General features: G+C 45.0%; 1 protein-coding gene across 1 annotated transcript in view; it reads left to right on the top strand.

Moving 5' to 3' along the window:
• The window catches only part of PCM1 (pericentriolar material 1), a gene marked incomplete at its 5' end in the record, with an annotated part of 3258627 nt that overhangs the window by 2160793 nt on the left and 1075996 nt on the right, over positions 1-21838 (top strand). Inside the window, one exon of the mRNA XM_044063494.1 lies at positions 6665-6785. Coding sequence (XP_043919429.1) covers positions 6665-6785 — 121 coding nt within the window. The remainder of the gene's footprint in view (positions 1-6664; positions 6786-21838) is intronic.

The raw sequence follows: 21838 nt of genomic DNA, 5'->3' as shown, positions 1-21838 counted from the left end.
ATGGCTACCCCTGTTCCATTAGATATTCCTCCTCCGACTCTCTTGAGTTCGGAGCCGAGACTGTGGGAGCGTCGGAACCGATACCTTTCCTTTCGGCGCCGTCGTCTGCTCTGATTTCCTCCTTGGAGGGATCTCGGCGCCGGACTTCCCTCGTCGGCTCCGAGGGGGCGAGTGGCATCGGACCCTTGTCCGACCCCACTCTCCCTCTCAGTGCGTCGGCGCTGGTTAGTTCAGCTCCGGAGCCATCCTTGTCAGTGCCGGGGGAGGTTTTTGGCTCTTTGGAGCGGAGACCTCTGGCCCTGCCTGACAGGGGTGCCTTTGAGGTCATGCGGAGCGTGTTAGAACCTGGTTCTACTCCACAATCGGCTCCATCAGCCCTCCACAGTGCCTGCGGTGATTTCTTCTCGCCCCCTTGCTTCGGACCGTAGAGAATCTGCGCCTCAAGTATCCCCAGTGGGAATTTCCTCCTCTTCCGAGGCCTCTCCTGACCTTGCAGGAGAACCCCCTAGGAAGAGACAGTGCAAGAGGAAGCACATTGACTCCCCTGAGTCTGTCACCTCTGACGCTGATTTGGAGGATTCTGAGGGTTCCTCTCGTTCCCCCTCTGAAGATGTCTCCTTTGCAGACATACTAGAAATCTTGAAACAGAGGGGGAATTGGCCAGCCCTTAACCCTTCAGAGGACGAATCAGTGTACCTTGAGGCGTTTGGTTCTCGGCCTTCCACCTCCTGGGTGTCCCCTCCCTTTGACCCCCTCATGGAAGTGGTGGCGAGGAAGGCTTGGGCGGCTCCTGACTGTGGAACCCACCTCTAGGAGGCCAGCCAAATTTATCACTGCCCCCAAAGACAAGGAGTTTTTGTCCAAAGGTGTCTCTGTGGATGCCATGGTGGTGGCTGCAGCCACCAAGAAGGAACTAGCGGATCCTTCAGTACCTGTTCATCCTCCTAATAAGGAATCTAGGACCATGGACAGGTACAGTAAGCGGATGTTCTCATCATCGACCTTTTCTATGTGTTCGCTGAATTACCTGTGTCATTTCACTCGTCTCCAAAGGGACTTGCTCAAGGATATGAGTGAAGTGTTGAAGGACCCATCAGCTGTGGGGTTTCAAGATAGGATGAAATCCCAGCTGGCTACCCTTAACTCAGTAGTTAACTCCTCCATGCGCCTTACTTCGTACACGGCTGATGGATCGAGCAGGGCCACAGGTACAGGGGTAGCCTTACGCCGCAATGCCTGGATGCGGCTATGTAGCTTTGCGGACCCTTTCAAGGCGTCCTTCACTAACTCCCCTTTTGATGGATCATCTCTCTTTGGTCCACAAGTGAAGGATACTCTGACAAGGTGCGAGGTAGAAGGTAAGACTCTTTCTGCCGTCGGAGTCCGTTTTTCTACCCCTTCTAGACCTTACCCCATGGGTCAGAAGGTGGGGAAGAGGTGGTTCCGCAAACAACCACAGGGAGTCTTACCAGACGCACTGAGTAGTTTCCCCTCTAGAGGCAGAGGGGGGAACAATAATAATAGACGCCGTCCTAGAGGCTGAGGGGGCCCGCAGAATCAGGGTAGTCGAGAAACCTTCTCTGACAAACCCTTTCAGCACCCCTGAGGGGCTGCCCGACTGTCCACCTTCAGAGGCAGTCGGGGGAAGATTATCTCTGTACCCAAAAGCCTGGCTTTCCCTTACTCAAGACAAGTGGGTACAGTCTATCATATCCGAAGGCTACAGAATTCCATTCATTCACATCCCAAAACAATCCAGAAACTCCCTTCCAGATGTTCCACCCAGTCAAAGGGAGCAAGCAGCACTAGAAATTTCAAAGCTGCTAGCAAAAAGAGCCATTCAACCAGTTCCAGCAGACCAACAAGGATCCGGAATCTACTCCAAATTCTCTTTGGTTCCAAAGAAGACAGGGGACTGGAGACCCATTCTGGATCTTAGCAACTTGAACAAGTTTGTCAAGAAAACAAAATTTCGGATGGTCACGCTGCAGTCCATCCTGCCCTTTCTGGGTCAGGACAACTGGATGTGCTTCATAGATCTCCAGGATGCGTACTATCACATCAAGATGAACAGACGATTCAGGAGATTTGTCCGCTTCAGGCTAGGAGCCAGTCATTTTCAGTTCAGGGCCCTGCCCTTTGGTCTCACTACAGCCCCCCGAGTGTTCACCAAATGCATGGCAGTGGTCGACGCTCATTTGAGGGGCCAGGGATTCCAGGTGTTTCCGTACTTAGACGACTGGCTCCTGACTGCCACCACCAGGCATCTACTTCTCTTAGCCAGAGACTACACTTTACGAACCTGTCAGACTCTAGGCATCTCTGTAAATTACTAAAAGTCTGTCTTGTCGCCTTGTCAGTCTATTACCTTTATAGGCGCAAGATTAGACACAGTCAGTCTGTCAGCCAGACTCGCGGAACACAGAGTAGCAGACATTCACAAGCAGGTTTTTCTTCTATTACGACACAACAGGGTCAAGGTCAGACTGGTGTTGAAAGTCCTAGGGATTATGGCGGCGGCTATTCCTCTCCTCCCCTTAGCCTGCTTCCACATGAGGATTCTTCAGTGGATGCTTTTCACTCAGTGGTCTTTTCAACTTCTGCCAATGTCCCACTCTATCAGCATAACTCAGTCATGCAGGAATCATCTTTCCTGGTGGGTCACATCTCCCCAACTACTTCTAGGGAGACCTTTCATTCCCCCGGCTGCAACTCTGACAATGGTCGCCTCCCTAATCGGGGGGCATTACCAGGGCAGGACAGTCTAGGGCACGTGGCAGCCGATCGAGTGCCACTTGCACATAAATGTTCTAGAGATGAGAGCAGTGCTTTTAGCGTTGCAAGCCCTTCAGGACTCTCTTCCCAAGGGAACTATAGCAATTCAGACTGACAATATGTCCGTAGTATGGTACATCAACAAGCAAGGCGGGACCAAATCTTACCCCTTATGTCGAGAAGCACTCAGACTGTGGCAATGGGCGATCTCTTCTCAGCGCTTCCTGATAGCAACGCACATTCCTGGCAAGTCCAATGTGATAGCAGACAGATTGAGCAGAGCAATTCTCATGCCTCACGAGTGGTCTCTGAAGAAATCAGTGTTGGAAGAAGTTTTTCGAACTTGGGGCCAACCTTGCTGCGATCTTTTTGCCACTCCCCAAAACAGCAAGTGTCCCAATTTCTTCACCCTCTTTCCCCTACCAGGTCATCCCATCAGAGACGCTCTAGTACACGATTGGCCTCCGGGAGTCCTGTATGCCTTTCCCCCCTTCCCACTGATACCTCAGCTGATTTGGAAAGCCATCGCTCTGAAGGCCTCAATGATCCTCATTGCCCCTTATTGGCCTCGACAGGTTTGGTTTCCCTTTCTTCACCGTTACCTTTTGGTGCAACCATGGCATCTGGACCCAGTTCCAGATCACTTGACCCATCAATCGGGTCAGCTGCACCAATCCCTTTCTTCTCTGAACCTCACAGCGTGGTTCCTCCAATTCCAACCTTAGCCAGGCTCCCCTTAATATCTCACTCAGAGATATTTTGATAGCTTCTCATAAGTCTTTTACCCAGAAGATTTATAGCAGCAAATGGAAACGTTTCTCCTTTTGGGCAGTGTCCAGGGAAATAGATCCTTTTACTGCACCTATTCAGTCCATTCTGGATTTCCTAGCTGAGCTTTTCCAAGCAGGCTCTTCTCCTTCTACTATCCGAGTTCAATTGGCGGCTATGTCTAATTTTCATGTGGGTGTGTCAGAGTCTACTATTATGTCTTACAAACTCTGTAAAACCTTTTTGAAAGGAGTCTTTCTTCTTAAGCCCCCTATCAAGGATCCACCTCCTCCATGGGATCTGAACTTGGTTCTAGCATCATTGATTCTACCCCCCTTTGAACCTGCGGCTTCATGTTCTATGAAGTTGTTGTCTTGGAAATTTTTCTAATAGCCATCACTTCAGCTAGAAGGGTATCGGAACTCCATGCTCTATGCTGTCGTCCCCCGTATTTACTTTTTCACAGAGATAGAGTATCCTTGCGTACCAATCCATCCTTTTTGCCCAAAGTGTCCTCTCAAGCAAATCTGAATCAAACTATTGATCTCCCAGTTTTTTTCCCCAACTATAGCAACAGGTCAGAACAGAAACTGCACTGTTTAGATGTTCATCGCCAACTTGGGTATTATTTAGACAGGACTAAACAGTTTGGAAAATCAGACCAACTGTTTATTTCATACGCGGAAGGCAAGATGGGCCTTCCAGTCACTAAAGTGTCACTTTCTAGATGGCTTACTTCTACGATTACCTTTATTTATGAGATCAGGCACCAACAATTGCCCTCGAAGCCTAGAGCTCATTCTACTAGGGCTTTAGCCACATCCATAGCTTTTCAGGATAGGCTTCCTATTGATTCTGTTTGCTCAGCAGCCACCTGGGCTTCCCCTCATACCTTCATTTCTCATTTCAAGTTGGACATAGCCTCCAGAGACCGTGCCAACTTTGGTTCCACTGTTCTCAAGAGTCTGTTCCGATAGGCCACCTGGGACAAGGTGCTAGGGACGCGGTCCCATCCAGCAAGAATGAAGGTGAGATAGACAACTTAACATTAAGAAGTTATGTACCTACCATAACGTTCCATGTTAATTGTCTTCTTCTCACCTTCTTTCTTGCGTCCCACCCTCCTTCCCCCTAGCCTGGACAGACCTAGAGGAGATTGTCTTGTGACCTTTCAATCCTTTTCTCCCACGCTCTACCACCTCTGTATTTTTCCTCTGTTAGGTTTAGGACACCTCACAGTCAGCCCTATAGAGGTGGGTTACCCTTCTCTATGTTATGGAGTTTTTTCTTGCTTGGCCTAGCTTTCAAACGAGATCTGAGGAGTTACCGCCTAGCATTGTGGGATATGGGGGAGCCTCAAGCCGGTGGAATTAGCTCTCGAGTTTTAGTATTGGCCAAGTCGGAGCTGAGGATCGGCTCCGAACCCATCCAGCAAGAAAGAAGGCGAGAAGAAAACTAACATGGAACGTTATGGTAGGTACATAACTTCTTATTTTGGCCTTATCTCAGGAAACAGCCCTGTCTGCTCAGTCTCAGTCTAGATATTTTTTACCACTCATCCAGTGAGCCTCATCTTAACATTTCACCCTCTCAAACTGTAACTGCATGGTTTCTCCACTTTCAGTGATGATCAAGGAATCTTTTTTTTCCCCTAGAGTAATCCATCTCCTCTCCGCTTCTTAGAAGGACACAACTGGGAAAGTTATACAAGAGTAAATGGAAAAGATTTTCTTCCTGAGTGACTCAACAAGGGCTTTAGACTCCTTTTCCAGTCCCACTTCCTTCTGTTTTTGCAGTTTCTAGCCGCTATATTTGATTTTGGCTCCAGTTGGCAACCATTTCCAACTATTTCCAAAGTTTTAATTCCTTGTCCTTATCCTCTTAAAATGAAGTATGTAAATGTTCCCGTAAAGGTAGCTTCCTGTTGATATCTCCTGTTTAAGATCCCACTCCACTTCAAAAATTAAAAATTTGTTTTGGAGGCCTAAACTTGAGTTAATTTCAAGCCAGCCTCTCTCTCTGATTTAAGATGCTTCTTTTGGAAGATCTTGTTATTGGCCGCTATCATGCCAGCCAGATGAATGTCCAAATTGCATGCTTTCTTTTCAAACTCCCCTTTGGTTTTTCATAAGGACAAGAGTCTTCCTAAGAACTTTCTTTATGCCAAACTTTGATTCACAGCTTACCGTGAATCAAACCATCCATCTGCCTTTTTCCTCCTAAACCATTCCACCAGAGCAACACATTTGCTTTACTCCCTGGATGTTTACAGACAGCTACTGTATGTTTTTACTTGCATTGCTGTAAAGATTTCACAAAAGGATAACTTTATTTCATATTTGCTTTACAAGCTGGTTTATAATCTTTCAAAAGTTATGCTGTCCTGATATCTGTCAGATTTTGTAATGTATATATTACATTAATAAACATGTCTATTGCAATCTCCATGGCCTTTTTTCAAGAATTTCTCCATAGATGACATTTGTTCCACAGCGACATGGTCAGTACCTTTATCAACCTTTGCAAACTGCATATGATAGCGAGGTCTAGAGCTTCCTTTGAAGCTGCCATCCTCAAGGGTATCCTGTCTTGATGCCACCTGGGAATTTGCTAGTTGGATGGGAAAACATAAGATACAGAAGTTGTTTACTTACCATAATGCTGGATCTTAGTTATCCATAGTCCATCTACTTTGACAACTTCCCCCTCCAAGTTTGCACTTTCTTGGTTTTTGGGCTGACCTGATAGATTTAATTTTGAGACTACGTTTCTAGCCACTTCCTTCTCTTTTCCTCTAGTTCTTAGCTTTAGTTGATAAAATTAATCTGAGAGTTTTAAGGGGAGTGAAGTGTGCTGTGGGAGAAGGGAGGAGTTCATCTCTGGAGTAGCAGATATTGCTGCTTAGGATACCCTGCGAGGCAGATTTTCCCCTTAGTCAGAGTGGACAGACTACAGATATTGAAGATCCAGTGTTCTGGTAAGTATCTCAGTTCTTCTTGGAGCATTCTGTATATTATGCTTCTGTGCTTATGACTACTTGTTTAGTTACAGTTTTTACATAGAATAAAGTTATTCAACTTTAGTTTTCTATCATTTTACAAGAGATGGTGTTTAATTCTAGGAAACACGTGATAAGAATGAAATCAAGCAAGCCCTTGGTGAAGTAGAGCAAAAGGATGCTGATAATGTTAGTATGCTATCAACCTCTTCAAATTTCGAACCTTTTGCCACTGATGACCTTGGTAAGTACAGCTTTATTTTTGTAGTGTTAATCTCTACTAGGTGGATGTATTTGTTTTTTGCTTAGACTTCAGGAGAGGTGAGCCACCATTTGTATTAATTCACAAATGCTTTAGATTATCAGTTTTTATAAGAAATAGCAGTAAAAGATGCAGGATTTTTTTGTGGAGGTGGGGCTTTTAAGTCAGGAGGCGGGAACAGTGTAGACTGTTTTTAGCACTTGCTCCTCCTTCCTTCACATTAAAAAAAAAAATGATTAAAAATTTAGTTTTTGCATTATGTCTGTTAATCTTTGAAACAGTTTTGTATGCTAACAGGGAAAACTATCAAGTCTTTAGTTTGCAGTACACTGGGGAAGCATCAAGGCATGGCCAAGTGTTGAATGGTTGAAGTGACTAGCTCCAAAAATACAGCCAGTTGGAGGATTGGCAGGCATGCGTGGCTCAGAGCTGAAGATGCAGATTCAGATTGTTGGAATAAATAAGTGCATTACTGTGTGATTCCATCAGCAAGGTACAGATGATGATGGGGGCATGGAAATAAAGTTAACCAGCCATTCTGATCCACCTACAAGGAATGGAGCTTGCTTTAAAGGATTTTTCATATAGAATGGCTACTGTAGAATTTAGACTAGAGTTTGTGGAAGCTGTTCAGTGAGAACGGAGTGGGCACACAGGCTATTTCTTCCTCTTCTATCAGTTTCCCCACAAGTGCTAATGAGAATTGAACGGTTACTGCATAAAAGAGTGAATGTTGGCAACCCTTTGGTCCCCAGGAAGATAATAAACAGTGGTGATTTTTTTCAGGATTTAATGTGATCATGATTTTTCAGCAGAAACTAGACAAAAACAAGCATCTTTTGGTCTGGTGGAGTACAGTTGGTTGTCAAAAATAGAAGATGAGGATGGTGTTTCCTGCTCAAACAAGAGGTATTAATCTGTGTGGTGGTGCCGGCCTAATTTTTACAGAGGAAGCTGTTGACACAAATCCAGCAAGTGGTTTCACAAAGTAGATCACAAAGAAAAGAATTACCACTGTCATCTTTGTCTAAAACGTTGGCTAGTGGAAAAGAAGATATGCAGTCTTTGGCTGAAATTGAGCTTTTTTCTGCATATATAAAAAAAGTTCATGTAAGGCAGACAGACATAATCTGCACTTGTGGATGAATAAAAAGGAAGGTGTCAGGAGATTTTGCGTTTAAATGGTACAGTTACATTTAAGTATTTGGGAACTGGAACTTGGGCTGAAATGGTCGTACAAGTTGATATGGTGGATTTTCATCATATTTATCATTACTGCAGTAGCATTGGCTATATGGGTTATATTCTGCCAAGGATATAACAGCTGGCCAGCTTCCAAAGATTTAGGACGCATTTTATGCACCCAAACTGTCAGCCAGCTTGACCTGAGCTGACTGAAAGACCAGTTTGGGCACTCAGTCCTTCAGAGGTTTACTGCCGCCAAAGAGTACTCTCCTCTGAGGCTTTCAAGGATGGTCGGCTTGTGATTTCCTTTGCTGGGCAGATGAGTACCCTTTGGAAAAAATCCTTTAATTTTCTTCAGTTTGTTGATGTTTTATTTCTTTTCCTCTTCAGGAAAGTTATTTTACAGCAAGAAGTGTTTTAACAGACTGACTCGAGTCAGTAACATACTTTTGAACAGAGCACCCGTTTTTTTTTCTGTTAGTTTAAAAGTGGTGTGAAGTTACTGAAAACATTTTTTTCTTTGGAGAAATTATTTATTTTTCTTTTGTGGGGTGGGTGTAGTGTTTAAGGGTATCCACATTTTTTCATATTTTGACTTGTTTATTTTTACAGTCTTTTTCAAAGCATCAGAAATCTCTTGAGTGAGAGATCTCATACACAAGATGGGATTCTAAGGGAACATTGGAAAGTCTTTCTTGACTCTTTCACACAGGCTTGTGTTCCTGGTATGTCATCTAGACATCTCAGTTCAAAGAGCTTTTTTTTCCACAGGGAAAAATAGATCTTTATTTAGATGCATTTCTAAACTTCTCCATTCAGACTTCAGTCACTGCGAGGGAATACTTCAGGATTTTGGGTTTCATGGGGTCAGTGATTCTCATGATACCACTGGCAAGAAATTCACATGAGAAAGCTACAGTGGTGTCTCAAATCTCTGTTATTCCAGCATCAGATGTGTTTATCTTTTCAAATCCTAGTGCCGAGCTTTGTCAGAAGAGAAATCTTTTGCTGGAGACAACTGGTATCTTGACATGCAAGTCTCCCTTTCAACCACCCTGCTCCAAGGTGGTCACCACAGACGCTTTGGACTTTGCTTGAGGAGCAGTTTCAGGAGGGATAAAAGTGCAGGAGGTGTGAAAAACCAAGGACAGATGCAAGCAAGGATGCAAGCAAGGAGATGATTGCCCTGACCAAGGCACTGAACTTTCTGAACCGTCTTTGGTGTCTTGGACCTCTTCAAGTGTTTACAAACAGCACCATAGTTGTGATGCACCAGCAACTAAGGGGGGAACCAGATCCTACCCCTTTTTGCAGACTAGCCCTGTTAGCGTGGGATATAGCTTCACATCACAATCTCACTCTACAGGCATCTTGCGTTCTGTCAGACCAAAATTGTTCAGCAGTCAAGCTGAGCAGGACCAGAGCAGACTGTCACAAATGAAAATTAGATCAGGGATCTTCCAAGATTTGATCGATCTGTGGGAGATGTTATTCGTGTTTTACTGTTGCAGTCATCACATTTGGGTTATCTGCCTGCAGGTAGCCCTCAGCTGGCCTGAATACCAGAGTCTTGGATTCCTGTGTCGAATGCTGTCTCTTCTTCCATGACGTCAGGTCGTCAGAGGTATAAAACATGTAGCCGAATCCATTACACCAGTGTTTCTTGCCGCGCGGTGCCCGAAGCAGAAGCAGTTCACAAGTGCCGGTCGGCTGACTCCTGAAATTTTCGTTTTCTTGTTTCAGAACCGAAGTCTTCAAAAAAGCTAAGTACCCTGTTGGATTCCTTTTTCTTGCTCTTAACCAGTGTCAGTTAAAGTTAACAATTGTTTTAACTGTGGAAAGCAAATACCTCATAACGATTTTCATTCATACTGCATTCCTTGCTTAGGCCCAGACCACGATGTCCCTCACTGTCAGTTTTGTGCCTTGTTCAACCCCCGAACTATTCATCGGGCTGTATTTGCAGCAAATTATTTTAGTACTCTGTATAACTATCCAGAAATGGCTTTGGCAAGCCATCCAAGTACTGATATTCCGAAAAAACGTAAGGATAAAGACAGAGAAAGACCACATGGGTCCAAAACTGCCGACAACGCTTCCGTTAAGCTAGTCGCCAGTCCACAGGTACTCAGTGAGGTGCTTTCGCAGCCCCTGATACCCACTACTTCAGATTCGCAGGCCTCTACTGAGACCCATTCTGAGTCCGGTATGTCACAAGGTGCTTCTTCGACTATGGAACCTGCAGATGTCTCTACCTTGGATGGGTCTAGAGCCGCTGTGCAATCACCGTCTTCTGAGGGTGTATTCAGGCCTACAGACTTGCATTTTAAACAGACACCATCTTCTTCATCCAGGCCTAACACTCGACCCACGCCTAGAAAACTGACATCCAAACCGCATGTTCAGGCCCATATGCCTAAAAAACAAATGCTTAGAATGGCTGAACACCTTATTACTTTAATTAGGGGAAGCCAGCCTTCCCCCTCTGAGACCTAGAACTGATTTTCCTTCTGATTCTTCGGATCAGGAATCTGATATTTTTTTCTTCTGATTACCAAGATTTGCCCTTGTCTATCAATGAGGATTCTGATGCAGAGGACTCCATTCCCTCTGCTTCCCCTCCAGAAATTTTTCTTTTGGTGAAACCTTGCACACACTTAGGGAGCATTTCCACTGGGAAAGCCAGGAATACTCTGACTCCAAAAAGAGGCTTAGGGAATTCTTACTCCTCCCTCAGCACAGGCCTTTAGCTATCCCTCCTGTTCTGGACATTGTAGATGATGCTTTCTTGGAATGTAGCATTTCCCCAGGCACTTTACCTCTAGCTCCCAGAAAACCTGACAGGTATTACAGAGTACCTGACTCTCACAAGTTCCTCTTCAAGAATCCTACTGCAGACCCAGAGACCATTTCCCAAGAACCTAAGGGCATTAAGGCTACTGCTGCCAAAAACCCTACCCCTTCTGATACAGATTCTAGAGCCTTGGGCAGATGGGGTAAGAAGGTATATACTTCTGCTACTTTGGCCATTAGGGCTTTAAATTGCCAATTTCTTATGTTAAGTACCAGCAGCATATTATGGGACTACTTAAACAGAAAATGATGTTGATTCCTGACTCTGCTGAACACACAGAATTACAGGATTTAATGCATTCTGCAGAACAAGTTGGTAAACATACTTTGCAATGTGGTTTTGATTCTTTTGAACCATCTTGCAGAGCTGCTGTCACTGGGTCTGTACTTAGAAGGCATGCTTGGCTTAAGGAGCAAAACTTGCCAGATCATGTTAAAGCTAAATTACTGGATGCCCCCTTAAACCAAGACCGCCTGTTTGGCAACAAAGCAGTAGTAGTCCTCAAAAAGATAGAGGAAAAAGCTAAATCTATGCAAACTGCTACAGATTTCTTGCAGGTACAGCCTTCCAGATTTAGTATGCATTGGCCTTCAAAGAATTTGTCCTTTCCAGCCTCTTCCAGGCCTTCTCAGTCCAAACCCAGGAACAGCAGACCACCTAGGTTACAGTCTCAGGCTACGCACATGCGTAAGCAGTGGGGGGCTCCCACTTCCAAAGCAGGGAGTAGTAAAACACCCCCTACGGAAAAATGGCACAATGACTTAACCTTAACCCTTCCAAGCCCTGCTCAGCTGCCTGCTCCCTTAGGAGGAAAACTCGCCCTACATGCAAAAAACTGGAAACTCATTACCCAGGACAAATGGGTTTTGAATATAGTTTCCCAAGGATGCAGAATACACTTCCACACCCTAGTAACCCCAAACGGTTGGCCAGACCTACCCCCAAATCACTGGGCAGAGACCCTACAGCAGGTTCTCTCTCTAAGTATCAGGGCTATTCTACCTGTCCAGCAGAAGAAAGGGGTCAAGGTTTTTATTCAAGACTTTTCCTGGTACCCAGAAAAGACCACTCCTGGTGTTCTATCCTGGACCTCTCTACTCTAAACACCTTTTTGGTAATCCCAAAATTCAAAATGCTAACACTTCAAAAGCTGCTTCCTATGCTAGGTAAAGATGTCTGATTGGCAACCTTAGACTTAAAGGATGCTTACCTGCACATCCCAATAAGGGAATCTTGCAGGAAATACCTACGCTTCAGGGCAGGCTCCATGCATGTCAGATGTTCGTGTTTCACTATTGCAGTCATTACACTTGGGTTATCCTGCTGGCAGGCTACCCGCAGTCGGCCTGAATTCCAAAGTCCTGGTCCAGTGTCGGTTGCTGTCGCCTCTTCCTTGACGTCAGAGTGCCAGGGGTATAAAAGATGCAACCGACGCCATTTTCTTCAGACTTTCTTGCCGTGCGGTGCCCGAAGCAAAAGCAGTTCGCAAGTGCTGGTCGGCAGACTCCTGAGATTTTCGAAATTGAATTTCAGATCCGAAGTCTTCTATAAAGCTAATTACCCCATTGGGGAAACTTTTTTCTTGCACCAGACCGATGTTAGAAAAAGTTAATTGTATTTCTTGTGGGAAGCAAATACCTCATAAGGATTTTCATTCTTACTGTATTCCTTGCCTAGGACCTGACCACGACGTTGCTAGTTGTCGGGTTTGTGCTAGATTTAACCAACGCACTATTATGCGTCGGTACGATTTTGCTTTTCATTACTTTGGCCGAAGGTTTAACTACATAATGCCGTCGGAACAGCTGACGACCGGAGTTCATAAAAAGCGCAAGGAAAAAGAAAAAGACAGATGTTCTTCATCCCACATTGCTGCAGTCCTAACACTTGGGTAGTCCGCTGTCCCAGTCGGCCCGAATACCAAAGTATAAGGCTGACGTCGGTCAAGACGCATTAGTCTGACGTCAGGGTACAAATGCGCATGACCGACGTCATATCCTCAGTCTTTTTTGCCGCATGGTCCGATGCAGAAGCAGTATTGCGAGTGCAGGTTGGCGTTCTGAAATTTTCTGAAGTCGGAGTTTCAGACCGAATCAAAGTTGGCTAAGTACCCCGTTGGGGAATATTTTGTTTTTCTTGCCTCAGTATTTAACGGATGTCAGAAAAAGTGAATAACTGTATTTCTTGTGGGAAACAGATACCTCATAGGGATTACCATACCTTGTGTATACCTTGCTTAGGGCCTGAGCACGGCGTTGTTGGATGTCGCGCACTATAAAGAAGATTAGACTGTGCCAGGTTAGTTGGGAAGCGTTGTAATTATAAAAATGCCGCCGGATGCTCCGGCCCGCTTCGTAAAAAGCAAGGACAAAGCAGCAAAGCCTAGGTTGGAAGAACCGTCTGTCCCGGACGTCGGTTCTTTAGAAGGCTTCGGTGGAGCCGGAGGTTCTGCCAGAAGTTTCTTTGGAGTCTCAGGGAGAGACTTTATTGTTACAAGATGTGTCCTCTCAGGAGGTAGGCCAGGCTGAAGGGGCCTCTCAGGTAGCTGTTCTCACCTCTCTCCCTAAGGTAGTTAGGCCCTCCCTTCTGTTTCCAAGGCTTCTTGAGAGGCAGGCCAGGTTTAACTTCAGTGGGTGTCTCTCCTAGTTCTTCAGGGTCTCTGCCTAAGAAACATATGCTTAAAATGGCAGAAGATTTGATTACTATGATTAGAGGTTCTATGCCCCCACCTGATAAGAGGCCTAGGGTGGAACCTGAGCTTGAGAGTTTTGAGCAGTGTTGAGGCTTCTGAGTCTTCTGAAGACTTACAGGAGTATCCTCCTTATTCTGATTCTGATGTAGATGATTCTACTCCTTCGGCTTCTCCTCCTGAGGATTTTTCTTTTCAGAAACTCTTCATTCCATGAGGGAGCATTTTAAATGGGAAGGTCAAGATTTCTCTGATTCCAGGAAGAGGCTTAGGGAATTTTGTTTCTACCCCAGCATAGACCTTTAGCTATACCTCCTGTTCTGGATGTGGTGGAAGATGTTTTGCAGAGGCTTCCCTGAACCCTGATTCTTTGCCTCCTGCCCCAGTTAAACCAGATAGGTATTATAGGGTGCCTGAAGCTCATAAGTATCTTTTAAGAGTCCTAGGGCAGACCCAGAAACTGTTTCTCAGGGGCCTAAAGGTGTTAAGGCTTCTGTTGTTAAAAATCCTGTTCCTCCTGATAAAGAGGCAAGGGCTTTGGATAGATGGGGAAAGAAGGTTTATACTTCTTCCACTTTAGCCATGAGGGCTTTGAATTGTCAGTTCCACATGTTAAAATACCAAAATTATCTCCTTTCTCAATTGAAGTCTAAGGTGGATGCCCTGGCAGAAGGTATTGAGTGTAAAGAGTTGCAGGATTTAGTGCATGTTTCTGAACAGGTGGGTAAGCATTCCTTGCAATGTGGTTTTGATGCTGTACAGGCTCTTGAGGGTGGCTGCCACTGGTTCTGTTCTTCGCAGGCACGCCTGGCTGAGGGATCAGAATTTAGCTGAGCATGTTAAGACAAGGATTTTGGATGCTCCGTTACAGTCTGATGTGTTTGGTTCTGTGGAAGCAGTTTTAAAGAAAATGGAGGACAAGGCTAAGTCTATGCAGACTGTTAAAGATTTTTTGCAGGTTCAGCCTCCGAAGTTTAGTAGAAATTGGCCTACTAAGGGGTGGACATATCCTTCTTATGATTCCCAGTCTAGGGGTAGGTCTAGACGTGGTAGGGGCAGAGCTCAAGGTTCTTTAGGCCTAGAACAGGGAGTTCACCTGCTCAGTCTTCTGGTGAGGGCAGGGGTCAGTCCTTTTAAGCAGACCCAATGACCTGCCTTTTCAGCTGCCAGAGCCTTCTCGTCTGGCAGCACCTTTGGGGAAGGCTGGCTTTCAAAGAAAATTGGAGTTTAATTACCCAAGACAGATGGGTATTGGATATCATTCACCACGGTTACAGGTTTTATTTCCATACCTTGCCTCCTTTCAAAGGCATGCCAGACATTCCTCCTCTACAAAGAAAAGAGGCCCACAAGCAAATTTCTCTGGTACTCCAAATAGTGGCCATTCAGCGGTTCCTGTGCCAGAAAGGGGCCTAGGATTTTATTCTCGCCTGTTCCTAGTACCAAAAGGGGAACACGTGGAGACCAATTTTGGATTTATCTATCCTCAACACTTATCTGGACATTCCCAAGTTCAAAATGTTGACGTTACAACAGCTTTTACCTCTGCTGGGAAAAAGATCACTGGATGGTAGCTTTAGATCTCAAGGAGGCTTACCTTCATGTGCCTATCAGGCTAAGTTGCAGGAAGTATCTGCGTTTTCGAGCTGGGAATTCCCATTATCAGTTCTCTGCATTGCCCTTTGGCTTATCTACTGCCCAGAGTATTCACAAAAGTTCTGGCTCCAGTGATAGCTTACTTCAGGCTAAAAATACAAATCTGTCCTTACTTGGACGACTGCCTGATTCTGGCTCAAGAAAAGGAAGACCTTTTTCAGCATTTGGAATATGTGATAGCAGTGCTAAGATGCCTGGGGTATTCTGTGAACGAAATAAAGTCCAGTCTAGTACCCTCTCAAGACATGTGCTTTCTGGGTGTGAGACTGAATACAGCAAACCAGATGGCCTTTTTAACCCCGGACAAACAAAAGAATCTTTCCCTTTACTTCCATCAACTATCTCTTCAGTCCTGACTGCAAGGACAGTCCTTCAAGCCTTAGGGTTCATGGCATCTTGTATTCTGGTGCTTCCCAATGCCAAACTGCATATGAGGAAGCTACAATGGTATCTCAAAAATGTATGGACACAGCACTGCCAGGATTTGGACACTGTCATTCAAATAATACCTTGCATTCAAAAGGAATTTTGTGGTGGGCTCAGGAATGTCACTAAACAAAGGACTCTCTGTGACCCGGCCAGAGGCGAGTCAGATTCTAACGACAGATGCCTCAGACATAGCTTGGGGAGCTCATCTGAATGGAAAGTGGATACAAGACAAGTGGCCTGCCAGACTACAGCATCTACATATCAACATGAAGGAGATGTTAACAGTCCAGTTTGCATTAATGGCTTTCAAGGAGTTACTTCTTCCAGGGCAGGTGTTGATTCTAACAGACAACACAACTGTCATGTGGTACATCAACAAACAAGGGGAACACATTCTTATCCTCTATGCAGGCAAGCAATGATTTTGTGGGAGACTGCGCTCAGCTTGCAACTAAATCTTCAGGCAAGGTTTCTGCCGGGAGCACAGAACTCCTTAGCAGATGTGTTAAGCAGGCAAATCATGGATCCCCACAGTGGAAACTGGATCTTCATGTATTTCGGAAATTGACAGTGTCATGGGGAACTCCAGACATAGATCTGTTCGCTTCTCCACTAAACCACCAGCTGCCAAAGTTTTGCGCAAAGGTTTCATCACACAGCTTGGAAAGTGGATGCTCTTTCTTTCAGTTGGAAAAATCTTCATGTGTATGCCTTCCCACCTCTGCCTCTCCTCCCAAAGGTACTCCTAAAGGTCAGACAAGACAAGCCAAGGATGATTTTAATAGCTCCAGATTGGCCTCGGCAACACTGGTACCCATTACTGAGGAGTCTGGTAAGGAAGCCTCCATGGCCTTTACCTTTGATTCCACACCTATTGTCTCAGAGGGAAGGTCATCTACTCAATGTCAAGCTTCACTCTCTTCATCTAAAAGCCTGGCATATTCTGTTTTGAACCACAGCAGGTCTCAACTTCCTCAACAAGTTTTGAATGTGAATGTGGAAGCCAGAAGACCTAGTACAAGGAGAAAAATGGAAGAGATTTTTATTTTGGAGTGCAGCAAAGGATTTGGAGGTTTCTGAGCCTAATTTGAGTGTGGCTCTTCAATATCTTACTGAGTTATTGGACAAAGGTTTGTCTTTCTCTTCCATTAAGATTCATGCTGCAGCAATTTCAGCTCACTATGATTGTGACCCACCATTGTTTTCTCATCCTTTGTTCAAGCAATTTCTTAGAGGGGCAAAGAATATAAGACCCCCACGTAGAGCTCCTACTCCTGCTTGGGACCTCAATTTTGTGTTGGAGAAACTTACTCTACAACCTTTTGAGCCTGCGGCTACTGCTGACTTGAAATACTTGTCATGGAAGACTGCTTTTTTGTTGGCCATTACTTCTGCAAGAAGGGTTTCTGAATTGCAGGCCCTTATTATAGCGGTTGAGCCTTTTTTGATTTTCCATAAGGATAGGGTATCATTACGTACTAATCCTTCCTTTATGCCTAAGGTGGTTTCTAGTGTGGCTTTAAACCAAACTATTCATTTGCCTACTTTTTATGCAGATCCCCAAAATAGGGGGGAAAAGATTTTGCACACTTTAGATGTACACAGGCAGTTGCGCTATTATTTAAGCAGGACTAAGGATTTTAGGCAGTCTCAGCAGTTGTTTGTTTCTTTTGCTTTGAGTTCTCAGGGCAAGCCTGTGTCAAAACAAACTATTTCTAAGTGGATTGGGTTTTGCATTTCATTTTGTTATTCCCATCATGGCAAGGAGATTCCAGCTGGGATTAGGCCTCATTCCACTAGGGCTACTGCCACTTCAACAGCATTTCTAAGGGGGTGGCAACTAAGGATATTTTGGAGGCAGCTACTTGGAGTTCAGTGCATACTTTCTCTAAGCATTACCACCTTCCTCTCTACTCTAAATCTAGGGCTGGTTTTGCCACGGCTATTTTGCAGGGCATGTTGACAGCTCCTGCTGCTTTATGATTTGCCAGCCTCCTTACCTCTGCTTTGGGATTCTACCCAAGTGTTAGGACTGCAGCAATGTGGGATGAAGAACATAGTACAGTTTTGTACCTACCATAAATGTAGATGTTCAAGATCCACATTGCTGCAGTCCAATCTCCTCCCTCCTTCCCCTCTGTGTTTAGGGGTGGTTGTGTGGGTGGGGTTGTACTTTTGTAAATTTGTATATATTGTACATATATTTGGTACAGGAGTGTTTGGTGTTCTTTGGTTTTGGCCTTATCTTGTTAGGGTCTTCTGACATCTGGGGCAAGAAAAGACTGAGGATATGACGTCGGTCATGCGCATTTGTACCCTGACGTCCTGACGTCAGACTAATGCGCCTTGACCGACGTCAGCCTTATACTTTGGTATTTGGGCCGACTGGGACAGCGGACTACCCAAGTGTTAGGACTGCAGCAGTGTGGATCTTCGAACATCTACATTTATGGTAGGTACAAAACTGTACTGCATCCGAGGTCCAAAACAGACGACGAAGCCTCTTCTAGGCCAGTCGCCGGTTCTCAGTGAGGCGCTTTCGCAGCCCCTGACACCCGCTACCTCAGAGCCACAGGCCGCCTCCGACTCCCACGTGGAGACAACTAGGCCTCTGGATACTCAAGGTATTGGGCCTTCGGAAACTAATTCCTCAGATTGGTCCGGAGCCGCTGAGCAGGCATCTGCTTCTGAGGGTGTTTTCAGACCTACACAGCTTTATATCAAGCCAACTTCAGCTTCCAAGACAAAGTCTAAAACAGTTTTAAAGACAAGGAAACAAGTACAGCATTCTCCAGGACAGACTTCCATGCCTAAGAAACAGATGCACAAAATGGCCGAAGACCTAATTACTTTGATCAGGAATTCCCATCCCCTTCCTGATAAGAGGCCTAGGCAAGACACTGAATTTGATTCCACTAGTCAGGTTTCCATTTCCTCTGACTCTTCTTCAGAACAGGGATACTCTATTCCTCCCTATGAGGATTCTGATGCTGAAGAATCTATTCCTTCAGCTTCTCCTCCTGAGGATTACTTGTGGGGAAACCCTGCATACTATGAGGGAGCATTTCCACTGGGAGAGCCAAGATTACTCAGATTCTAAGAAAAGGCTCATAGACTTTCTATTACTACCTCAGCACAGACCTCTTGCTATTCCACCTGTTCTAGACATTGTAGATGTATTTTCAGAGTCAGGCTTGTCTCCCGACTCTCTACCTCCTGCACCTGTTAAGCCAGACAGATACTACAGGGTACCAGATTCTCATAAATTTCTATATACAAACCCTGCTGCTGACCCAGAAACTATTTCCCAGGGTCCCAAAGGGGTCAAGACTGCTACTGCAAAAAAACCTGTTCCCTCAGAGATTCTAGGGCTCTGGACAGATGGGTGAAAAAAGTTTACACTTCTGCTACCTTGGCTGTAAGGGCTTTAAATTGTCAGTTTCATATGCTTAAATATCAGCAATACTTAATGTCTCTGCTAAAACAGAAAATGTTGACCAACTCTGAATGTTCTGAGAACAAGGAAATGCAGGAGTTATTGCATGCAGCTGAACAAGTGGGAAAACATACTTTGCAATGTGGTTATGATTCACTGGAGGCCTCTTGCAGGGCCTCTGTAACAGGTTCTGTCATTAGAAGGCATGCTTGGTTAAAGGAACAGACTCTGCCTGATCATGTTAAGGCAAAATTATTGGATGCCAGCATGATACTTTATTTGGTGTTAAGGCAGAAGAGGTGTTGAAGAAAATGGAGGATAAAGCTAAATCTATGCAGACAGTAAAGGATTTCTTACAGGTACAGCCACCCAGATTTAGCAGGAACTGGCCTTCTAAGAATTGGTCCTTTCCCGTGTCAGACAGGCCACAAAGAGGCAGATACAGACGCACTAGAGGCAGACAACAGCCCCAGGGCTCATACATGCCCAAACAATGGGGTGTCTCTACCTCCAAAAGCGGAGAAGTCAAATCACAGCCATATAGGAAACAATCCCAATGACTTCCCTCTGCCAATGCCAAGCATTTATCTTTTGGCAGCACCCTTAGGGGGAAAGCTAGCACTTTTTTCATAAAATTGGCACATGATCACCCAGGACAAATGGGTCTTAAATATAGTCTCTCTGGGCTACAGGTTCCACTTTCACACCCTTCCAAAGGCAAAAAGGTATGCCAGACATGCCACACAATCAATGGGCAGAGGCACAAAAACAAGTTTTATCTCTCATGGACATGAGGGCTATTCAGCCAGTGCCTCAACAAGAGCAGGGACAAGGATTTTAAAGACATTTCTTAGTACCAAGAAAGGACAAAGCATGGAGACCAATTCTGGACCTGTCTATTCTAAATACTTTTCTGGACGTTCCGAAATTCAAAATGTTGACTCTGCAGCAGCTTCTGCCCATGCTGGGCAAGAAGGCTTGACTTGTAACTTTGGACCTCAAAGAGGCATACCTGCATGTCCCAATCAGACAATCTTGCAGAAGATACCTCAGATTCATAGCTGGCTCAATGCACTACCAGTTCTCTGCATTGCTCTTTGGCTTATCTACTGCGCCCAGGGTCTTCACAAAATGCCTGGCACCAGTAATTGCATTTTGCAGACAAAGAGGAATTCAAATATATCCCTACTTGGATGACTGCCTTATTCAAGCAGAGAGCAAAGACATTCTACTAAAGCATCTGGCGTTTGTAAAAAGATTACTAATTTGCCTAGAGTACACAGTAAACTAAAATAAATCAAAACTTGTACCCTCTCAAGAGATAATATTCCTGGGTGAAAGCTTAAATACAACTGCCCATATGGCTTATCTCACACCAGACAAACAAAGGCACCTGACTTCTTACTTCGAAAGCATGGCAGCAAAGACCCAGTTATCTGCAAGAAAAATTCTGCAGGCTCTGGGCTTCATGGCCTCCTGCATTCTGCTAATTCCATATGCAAGACTGCATATGAGGAAACTACAATGGTATCTAAAAAGTATTTGGACTCAACATTGCCACAGGCTGGAATCAATAATTCCCTCATTCCCCTGCCTACAACAGGAGTTTCGATGGTGGGTACAGGCCTGTCACCACAACAAGGGACAGCTATTAATTTTACCCACAGCCAGGCAAACAATAACAACAGATGCTTCAGATTATGCCTGGGGAGTCCACATGGCAGGAAAATGTATTCAGGGCACATGGTCCCCAAGCCAAAGGCATCTTCACATCAATCAAAAAGAGATGCTAGCTGTACAAAATGCCGTGACAGCCTTCAAGGACCTACTTCATCCAGGACAACTGCTGATAAAGATGGACAACACCACAGTCATGTGGTACATAAACAAGCAGGGGGCACACATTCCTACCCCCTCTGCAGACAAACCATGATTTTGTGGAACACAGCATTGACTTACCAAGTATACCTGCAAGCACAATTCCTGCCAGGAAAAACAAATGCACTGGCAGACGAACTAAGCGGAAACCTCATGGACCCTCACGAGTGGAAACTAGGTCCACAAATCTTCAGCATGATAACGAAATGGGGGTGCCCAGACCTAGATCTTTTTGCCTCCCCTCACAACTGCCAACTTCGGAGATTCTGCACAAGGACTTATCACAAACAAGCATGGAAAGTGGATGCTTTGTCATTCCGCTGGAACAGCCTTACAGTATATGCCTTTCTTCCACTGCCTCTCCTCCCCAAAGTACTCCTAAAGGTCAGACAAGAGAAGCTACATACGATACTGATTGCCACAGATTGGCCTCACCAACACTGGTACCCAATCCTAAGGAGCTTGTCTCAAGGCCCTGCCTGGACATTGCCTCAAATTCCTCATTTACTGACCCAACAAAACAATCAGATCCTGCACAGCCATCTCAAAACCCTAAATCTAGCTGCATGGCGGATAGTGTAACCATTCAGAATACACCTCTCTCTAAAGCGGTTATGGATGTTATTTTGGAGGCCAGGAGGCCCAGCACCAGGAAATCTTATGCAGAAAAATGGAAGAGATTCTGTGCTTGGAACCAGGCGCAAGGAATTGACACGCTTGTACCAAATATTCCTCAGATTTTACAATATCTGACTGAGATGCTGGACAAAGGCCTATCCTTCTCATCAATTAAGATCCATGCCTCTGCCATTTCAGCTCATTACAATACAGAACCACTATTTTTTTCACATCCACTTCTTAGGCAGTTCCTCAGGGGGGCCAAAAACATAAGACCCCCAATGAGAGCA

Source organism: Protopterus annectens, chromosome 2.part1 (genome assembly GCF_019279795.1).
Source record: "Protopterus annectens isolate FY-2018-M chromosome 2.part1, PAN1.0, whole genome shotgun sequence".
Taxonomy (NCBI): domain Eukaryota; kingdom Metazoa; phylum Chordata; order Ceratodontiformes; family Protopteridae; genus Protopterus; species Protopterus annectens.
Note: the sequence above shows the minus strand (reverse complement) of the source record. Positions and strands in the feature narration are given on the sequence as shown.